This window comes from Miscanthus floridulus, chromosome 12 (assembly GCF_019320115.1).
Source record: "Miscanthus floridulus cultivar M001 chromosome 12, ASM1932011v1, whole genome shotgun sequence".
Taxonomy (NCBI): Eukaryota; Viridiplantae; Streptophyta; class Magnoliopsida; order Poales; family Poaceae; genus Miscanthus; species Miscanthus floridulus.
The window spans coordinates 83,063,644-83,072,894 of NC_089591.1; the positions used below are offsets into that span (position 1 = coordinate 83,063,644).

The following is a 9,251-nucleotide window of genomic DNA, read 5'->3' on the forward strand; positions in this document are numbered from 1 at the left end:
GTTGGTGCCCAAAACACCATATGAGTTGTGGATAGGAAAGGAACCCTCACTTAACTATTTACGTGTGTGGGGTTGTCTAGCTGAGGCTAAAGTCTTTAACCCAAACATAGGAAAGCTAGACTCTAAGACAGTCAGTTGCCATTTTATTGGCTATCCAGAAAAGTCAAAAGGTTATCGCTTCTATTGTCCTGACAGACATACAAAGTTTGTAGAAACAAGACATGCTGTGTTCTTGGAGGAAGAGTTGATCAAGAGCATGGTAGCATGAGAAATTAACCTAGAGGAGAAGTGGGTACATGTGCCTACTCCGATGGTTCAGGAGCCATTATTAACGCTACATGTTGTTGATGCACCAACAGTGCAACATTGTAGTAACATCATCTGTTATTAATTCTCTCGTAGCGACAATTTATGAACATGAGGAACCAGTCCTTCAGGATCCTATATAACATGTTGTCACACATAAGGAAGAGCAACAACAGCCTCATATAGAACAAGCGTCAACTAACGAGGCCCCTAGAAGGTCTCAAAGAGTCAGGAAATCAGTCATTCTTGATGACTACGAAGTCTATGAATGTGAAGATTTTCAAATGGAGGGTGATCCCACCTCATTTGAAGAAGCTATGAGAAGCGCTCACTCATCAAAGTGGCTTGAAGCCATACAAGATAAAATGAGATCAATGAATACCAACAGTGTTTGGGACTTATAAACAATTCCTAAAGGAGCCAAGACAGTAGGCTGTAAATGGGTCTACAAAACTAAATATGACTCCAAAGGAAATGTTGAAAGATTTAAAGCGCGACTTGTGGCGAAAGGATTCACGCAAAGAGAAGGCATAGATTACAATGAGACATTTTTTCCAGTCTCATATAAGGATTCTCTTAGAATTATAATGACACTTGTAGCACATTACGATTTAAAATTACATTAGATGGATGTAAAGATGACGTTCCTAAACTAAGATTTGGAGGAAAATCTTTACATGGCATAACTAAAAGGTTTGCTGTAGAAGGAAAAGAACGTATATGATGCCGCCTGAAAAAATCCATTTATGGATTAAAACAAGCATCAAGACAGTGGTTTTTAAAGTTTGATAGTATAATAAGAAAGTTTGGTTTTCAAGAAAATATAGAGGACAATTGCGTTTATGCAAAGTTCAAGAATGAGAAATACATTATCCTAATCTTGTATGTGGATGACATCTTACTCGCTAGTAGTGATGTTAATCTACTACTAGAAACGAAGAAGTTCTTGTCCTCGAATTTTGATATGAAGAATCTCGGTGAAGCTTCGTTTGTTCTAGAAATAGAGATTCATCGAGATAGAAGAAAAGGAGTTTTAGGATTATCACAAAAGGCATACTTAGAAAATGTTCGAAAGAAATACAGTATGCAAAATTGTAAGCCTTCACCTGCTCCTATAGTAAAGGGCGATAGATTTGAGGAATTTCAATGTCCTATGAACCAATATGAGATCGATCAAATAAAAGCGGTTCCATATGCTTCAGCTATCGGAAGTTTACAGTATGCTCAATTGTGTACATGCCCTGACTTAGCGTTTGTCACCGGGTTACTTGGCAGATATCAGAGTAATCCAGGAATAAAACACTAGAGACTGGTAAAGAAAGTTTTGTGTTACTTACAAGGCACAAAGGGCCTCATGCTAACGTACAGAGAATCTGATTCCCTACACATAGAGGGGTATATAGATTCAGATTATGTGGGAGATGATAAAAAGTCCACGTCAGGTTATATATTTACTCTCGCAGGAGTAGCTATATCGTGGAAAAGTTCCAAGCAGACTGTCACTACATCGTCTACGATGTATGCCGAGTTTGTAGCATGTTATAAGGCCATGGGGCAGGTAAATTGGCTGAAGAAATTTATGTCTGGGTTGAAAGTAGTAGACGACATACATAAGCCACTTAAGTTGTGCTGCGATAATAATCCAGCAGTATGTTATGCTCACAACAATAAGTCAAGTGATGCTACCAAACACATTAACATAAAGTATTATGTTGTGAAAGACAAAGTTCGAATCATATAATTAGTCTTGAGCACATAAGTATAGAAAAGATGCTTACGGATCCGCTTACAAAAGACTTATCGCCCAACGTGTTCGGAGAACACTTAGCTGGCATGGGTTGAGAATCTGTTTCAAAATAGAGAGGTGTGTTGCAGCTGTTAATCCAATGGTACTAACTATTGTGATGAGGCACGCTCTATGCGCTAATCTGTGATAGAATGGAAAAAAATAATTTTAAATTTAAGTCATAAGATTAGATCAAGAAGGAGAATGTTAGGTTGATCTCCTCTCGGCTCGGTCCAACGACCGAGTCAGGGCCTTGACCTGCGCCCTGATCGGGGCGTCCAACTGTTCCGTAGTTGGTGGACTCCGTCGCGCAGCGCAATATAAAGGAGGTGGGAGGCCAGGGCTCACGTCACGAGGTTCAACTGAACCATCTTTCTCCCACCTACAGTACTAACCCTAATCCGATCTAAGAGGAAGACGCTGAACGACAGGAAGCTCCACTGATGTCTTCACCGTCGCCTCTGCGCCACCACTACGTTGCGACCGACCTTAACTCCGTGACCGCGATTCCGCTGACCCGGACCGCATCATCTCCGCCATGGCTACGTCGAACTCTTCCTCGAAGCCCGCGGATGGTCGGTGACATTTCATCTCCCTTCCTCTCTTTAGATCATGTTTAAGAAAGTTTTCATCCCGTATGTAAAATTATACCTACTAGATCTATGTCTAAGTGATCCTATAGTCTATCATGTCCTGCAGCAGCGGGTCGCCGGCGTGGCCGCCCAAGACGGGGTCGAGCATGGAGACGGCGGGGTTGACGGGGTCGGACGCGAAGGTGAGCTCCCAATCGCTGATCTTGGGCTGGCTCTGCACCTCCCGGTCGCACGCCAGCTGCTCCGGCGACAGCACCTGCTCTGAGCAGCTGGAGTCCCCGTGCAGCCGCGGCATCGAGTCCGACGGCCGGTCGTAGTACGCCGCCAGGTCCGCCAGGAACGCGGCGGGGGGAAGCCCGCCCGGCGCCGCCACGAACGGCTTCTGCTCCGGCGGGGAGCTCACCGCGGCCGCGACGAACACCGTCGGTTTGTGGTAGGCGGCGGCCGCCGAAGGCTTCTCCAGCCCGCCCTTCTTGTTGTAGATGCGGCACAGCACCCAGTCATCCAACTGCACCCATCACCGGAATAAACAATTTGTCAGATGCATGATCACGTAAGCACTAGTGCAGTTGTGCAAACTGATAAATGAATGAACCAAAGAATCACAAAGCGTCATTTCGATGTCTAATCCCAGACCCCACAAGAACTTTATTCGTTCATATATCCGGTTGTTCTTTGCTGCCGTCGCCGTCGCCGTCGTCGCCGTCGCCGTCGTCGCCGTTGCAGGGCGCGACGGGCGAAAATGATTGGTTCGCCATCAGCCATGGCATCGAGCCATCGAATGCTCTCACACCGAGGATGGAATCATTTGGGCAAGTTGCGCCGGTGGGCAAGTTGCGCCGGTGCAGCCCCCGTAGCATGGCCCATTCCGAAAAAAATCAGCCGCCACGCTTATCCCCGCATTCATTTCGAAAGCGACACATTGTCGTCGAGTTCTTCGTTTTCCTTTTTGTTTGACGCGACGACGACACGAATTTACGTTACGTTCGTCGTCGACACGGACGGACGGACGGACGGCGAGGTGCTTTTGCTTACCCTGAGGCTGTTCTTCTTGCGGGCGGAGCGGTCGACGTCGGCGAGGCGGTACTCGTGCATGATCCAGTTGGTCTTCTCGCCCTTGGGTGCCTTGCCGGCGTAGAACACGAGCGCCTTCTTGATGGCGAGCGGCTTGGGCGTGCCCACGGGCTTGTCGGCGCCGGTGGCCTTCCAGTAGCCGGACCCGGCGGCGCGGTTGGGCCTGGACCCGTTCGGGTACTTGCGGTCCCGAGGGGAGAAGAAGTACCACTCCTTCTCGCCGTACAGCGCCATCCCTGCACACACAAATAGATCACGTCATCAATCGGCGGTCAGCTCGATCACCATCATCACGGCCGCACAGAAAACTGAAATTGTTCACGGCCGGCTGGCTGCTGCAAGCAGATCGATCGAGGACGTACTGGGGAGCTGCCATGGGTCGAACTTGTAGAGGTCGATCTCGGCGATGATGGGGACGGCGATGGGCAGGCCGGCGCAGCGGCGGCAGAGGTAGTGCATCACCAGCTCCTCGTCCGTCGGGTGGAACCGGAACCCCGGAGGCAGCTGCAAATCCTGACCGCCGCCGCTCATCGTGTTCCTCCCTCGCTCAATCGCTGCTGGCTGCTCTGCTAGTCTCCCTCTCTCCCTGCTGGCTGCTGCTGCTAATGGTAGGAAGAGGAGAGGAGGGCTTGAAACTTGTTCCGGGTGCGGAGCCGGGCATTTATAGCCGCGGCCGACTGCGACACGTGTGGCCCGTGCGCCGGCCCCCCGCGGTAGCGCACACGTGGAGGCCCGCTCTGACCAGTTGACCGCGACACGTGGAAGCCGAGAGGCGGCGCCAATTCTGTCACTGCTTACGTCAGCCTTCTGGGACGGACGCGCGCTCGCGCCAGCGTGGCGCGGGTCCAACGCTGGTGCTGCCCCGCCCGAAAGGCGGCCCCGGGACCTTCCTGTGGCGGCGCGGCACGTCGGGGCGGCCGGGAGAGTACGGATGGCGCGGTGCGGCCGCGGGCTGAGTCGTGAGCGTGATGGGGGAGGATAAGGATGAGTCGACGGCGACGCTGGAGATGATGAGGCAAGGCGGGCAGGAGTTATGCGCGCGGTAGGTGCCTAGTTGGGACTTAGTACCACGCGCCCGGCCGTTTTCTTTTCTTTTCATTCAGGAGGAAAAGAAAAAACAACAAAGATAAGGGAGAGCCAGCTAGCTGATTTTGGAGCATTTAGGATTATGATTGCTATGAGATTTTGATCCTTTATTGAGTATATAAAATTAATTGCTACAACTATAATTTGAGATTTATATAGGAATCAAATGGACTAGCATCCCTAGCTTGCTTATCATGGATGTATTAGGGCACCAGCATACGTAAGCCTATATGACTAAAATAAATGTGAGAAAGTGTGTAGACTTCTTGTACTCCATCCTAGATCTTTCTATAAAGCGTAGTAGGATTTGAAAATACCATTGAAATCATTATTTTTGGTCATCAACTATACAAAAGAATTGTTTGCATATTAAGAGTTACCTAAATAATTTGGGATTCTAGGACTCCGCCCGTGGACCAAGGTTGGTGGAATAAAAATACGCTTCTACCCCCCTATAAAAGGCTAGGATATTCTTGCAGCATCAAGTTCCGTTAGTTTTCTCTCGCTACTACACAAATGATTATGGTAGGCAGTGCCCAAATATTAACGGAGACGAGCACAAAATCTAACCGCCTCCTAAAATGCTGGGCTATTAACGGAAGCGGTCATTTTTATTTACCGAGGCGGTGGCGTTTGCCCGTCTCGTAAAATCGATTTATGGAGACGGTCAAAATCCAGCCGCCCCCTAAAATCAATTTACGGAGGCGGACGCCTTAAGACAACCGCCTCCAAAAAAGGCCTATTTTCGGAGGCGGTCGTCTTAAGGTGCCTGCCTCCGAAAAAGGTCGAGGCCCAACGGGCCCGATGAGGCCCGGTAGCCATCTTCATATAAATAGAGGAAGTTAGGGTTTCTTCCTTCAGTCACTCTCTCTTCCTCTCTGTCTCCCTCCTCAGCCGAGAGCGGCACTCTCCCACCGACTCCCTCCAAGCGGGCTGCACCCTCCAACTCCTCCGCACCCTCTCCCTCCCCCGCGCCCCTCCCTCTCCCCCACGCCACTCCCTCTCACATCTCTCGGCACATGGCGGCGCAAGTCCTAGACAGCGGAGGCGGAGGCCCTGGCGTGGCGGAGGGCCCTGGCGGCAGAGTGTAACACCTCGGGTGTTAGCCTTGCATAACTTGACTTGCATAACATGAGCATGATCATCAAGCATTCATAAACAAGCATTTACAATTGAAACATTGGATTGAAACATCTGCAACGTTTGCTTGTTATCGCATGTTTCTTAAACATATGCAACTTTTCTCGTTATTTCATGTCTCCATGTGTCTATGCTTATGATCATGAATGGACACATGTACTTGGTGGATGTGAGTCACACAAACTTATAGCAACACCTAGGTTAGCAAATAGGACTTTGTCATGGTCACATTTCATGAACCAACACTTAAGCTTCATGTGATTACACTAGCTAGCCCTATGAGTGACTACTACATGAAATGATTGAATGGCCTTGCAAATTGCTTAAACATGTTTAGAGTATCATTATGAACAACTTTGATATTCATGGTTAGGGGTAATTAGGTCTTTAAGCCATGCTTTGATGTGTATCATCATTTAAATGTGACATGTTTGACCAAGTTTGAACTAGGTGTTAGAGACCTTGCATGGAGGAGATCACTAAAGCAAAGTTGTAGTATTTGACATAAGGAACAACTTTTATTTTTGGGTCATTGACTGATTTAGCTCCTAACATGCTTGAATTGAGATCACAAAAATCAGCAAAATCAACATTTCAGCACTTATGAAATTTTGCTAAGTCCTGGTTCACTGACAGCCTGACAAACCGACCTTGGTCATGATATTACTCGTTGTTGGTTGTGAATTAGAGCATACTCCCTTAACCAAAGTTAAAGCTGGTACTTAGGGCTACAATTTTCGTTTAAAAATCATTCGCTGAATCACCTTGTATCGACGGCAAATTCAACTCGAAGTCACATCGTCAGGCTCGGTTTTGGCTTAACTGACGAACTGAACCCTCAGCGCTGTGGCCGACCGGTTTAGACCTTGGCCGCCGCGTGGCGCGGGAATTGGCCGCGCGTCGCCGCTGTTCTGCCCAGCGCGGCAGTGACAAGCCAGAGCGCGGCCTTAACACCGCCAGTGCCCGCCCGACCCATCCCGCGCTCCGTTTTTCATTTCCTCGGCTCCTCCTTCGTCCTTGCGCGCAGCCGCCGAGCTTCCGCAGCACCGAGCGCCTCCGCCGTCGCCATAGCCGCGCCAAGCCTCGCTAAGCCGCCCATTCGTCACCACAGCGGCACCACCGTCACCCCCGCAACTCCCTGCGTCTCCCCATTGCCGCTGTTCCAGCTTGGTAAGCCACCGCAGCGCGCGTGAGCTCGCCGGAGCTCCGCCGCTAGCCCCGTCTTCGTGGCCACGTCGCCACCGTCCACCCCAGGCCGCGATAGGGCGCTAGCTAGGTCCGCCGTAGCTCGGTGATGCTCGGCGTAGCGTTCGATCGAGCCGCCGTAGCCTCCACTAGCGTAGCGCCGTCGTCCAGCGCCACCGCTCCGCCATGAGCGCCGTCGCTGTGCATAGCCCCGACGAGAGGTCCCACCGAGTAGCTCACCCGGTGCGCTAGGTCACGTAGGTCACTCGGTGAAGACCTCACCGCCGACAAACCCGCCGTCGACGAGCCGTGGCTGCGCAAGCTTGCGCAAGCGCCGCTGCTCTGTTTCGTGTCGCTGACGCGTGGGTCCCTACTGTTAGCGACCCTTTATTCTAAAGCTAGTTCAAATATTCCAGATTTTGATTTGTTTTGTGATTTTTATATATTCAGTTTGGTAGCTTCAAAAATTGTGAAATAAATTTGGTAGTGTTCCTTAGGAAGTGTAGTATTTAGGAAAAATATATTATTGGCATTTACAGTAGAAAGTTTTGGAGATTTAAATAGAGATTTGAAATGTTCTTTTTAATGCATGCAAATTTGTTTATTTTATATCTAGAGTTCCTGTGCTCCAAAATTTATGAAATTTTTGTGGTAAGCTAGTCTTAGCATGTATGAGCTCTGGTAAAAATTTCAGGATCAGTGCATGTGTAGATTTGTAGTTATAGATTTTTCTTTTATAGTTAGGAGATCCTTGTGTAAATTTTTATAAATTATTTAGGAATCCAATACTCATGAAAGTTGTTGGAGGTTACCCTAGTAGTATATGGATGCTAAGAAAAATAGGAAATCTGTTGCTTGACACTTTTCAATAGGGTTTTCCATTTATGCTATTTCAAGCCTTGCTGCCTTGTCCTTTTTGTATAGGATGTTCTACTTGGCAAAATGGCATGAAACTTTTACAGTAGTCCTTTGATAGCATTAGTAAGGCACTGTAAATTTTTGAGAATTTATGAAGTACATCTGGTATATGTTTATTATTTAACCTAGATATCTAAATAAAATAATAAAGGCATTTAAATAAATAGTTTGGGCTTCACCATTATATTGTCTTGAATGTATTTGGTATGCTTAAACTGTTGTTAGACTTTATGTTATCAAACTTTGAGTGATTACATGAAGTAGAAGTATTGTTGATTAAAATGCAAATGTAAAAGGATTTCCGGACAGATTCTGTTGTTTGATAGGTTGCATGATAAGGATGATGTTTGCTGTAAAAATGGTTAATAACAAAGTTGTAGATAATTTGATAAGCTTTCCAAAAAGTCCAGGATCACTGCATTTGGATTAGTAGAACTCCAGGTATGAGTGAAACAAATTGCTGCTGTTTTGTGATATAGTAGATGCATTGTGGAAGTAGTTAATTAAATAATCGAGAAGAGATATGCACCTACTCAATAAATATGATGCACTTGTTTACATATATGCATTCGTAATACTTATGCCATATTCATGCATCTAGGATCGGAGGAAGAAATAACGTTGCTGGACTTCGAAGAAGCAGAGGAAGGGAACCAGCAGGAGAATCCGCAAGCCGCAGCTCCCGAAGGCGTGAAGCAGAATCCAGAAGAGCTTCCGGAGTGCCCTGACCACCGCCCTACTTCCTTTCTGCGAGGCAAGCCTCGGAGCATTCTAAGTCTCCCAGTAATTTATAAATATTTACTTAAGTACTTATGATTGATGCATTAGGTTATAAGAGTTGAATGGAACCACTTGATGCATATAAATTCCTTGTCCAGATATTACACCTTTAACCGGTATAGGTCCAGGATCGAATATATGCTTAGCCATGCTTAGACCGGTAGAAGTCGGGTGATGTCCTGTCACCTGCGAGATATAGGTGGATACCGGAGCACGGTTGGCTATATTTGCTATCGTAGAACAGAACCATGGGGTAAAAGAAAATCGAGACCGGACGGGATATCGATAGAGAAGCAACAAGGCATGGAGGTCTTGGGTGTGGATCTATCCCCGTCTGTATTGATCAAGGACCGTACCGTTGTTGGAACTTCTGACAAGATTGA

General features: G+C 47.5%; 1 protein-coding gene across 1 annotated transcript; it reads right to left on the reverse strand.

The window, feature by feature from the left end:
- Positions 1–2,037: 2,037 nt before the first annotated feature.
- LOC136498052 (NAC domain-containing protein 48-like) lies at positions 2,038–4,388 on the reverse strand. The gene is made up of 3 exons (XM_066493983.1): positions 4,122–4,388; positions 3,721–3,995; positions 2,038–3,193 (listed from the first exon to the last, which is right to left on the reverse strand). Exons 1-3 carry the CDS (start codon positions 4,288–4,290, stop codon positions 2,759–2,761), a joined length of 879 nt encoding a protein of 292 aa, XP_066350080.1. The 5' UTR covers positions 4,291–4,388; the 3' UTR covers positions 2,038–2,758.
- Positions 4,389–9,251: the final 4,863 nt, after the last annotated feature.

Coding starts and splice junctions, on each gene's coding strand:
- LOC136498052 (XM_066493983.1), bottom strand. CDS start 4,290: ATGAGCGGCGGCGGTCAGGATTTGCAGCTGCCTCCGGGGTTCCGGTTC. Junction 3,996..4,121: donor CGACCCATGGCAGCTCCCCA/GTACGTCCTCGA, acceptor TTGTGTGTGCAG/GGATGGCGCTGTACGGCGAG. Junction 3,194..3,720: donor GCAAGAAGAACAGCCTCAGG/GTAAGCAAAAGC, acceptor TGATGGGTGCAG/TTGGATGACTGGGTGCTGTG.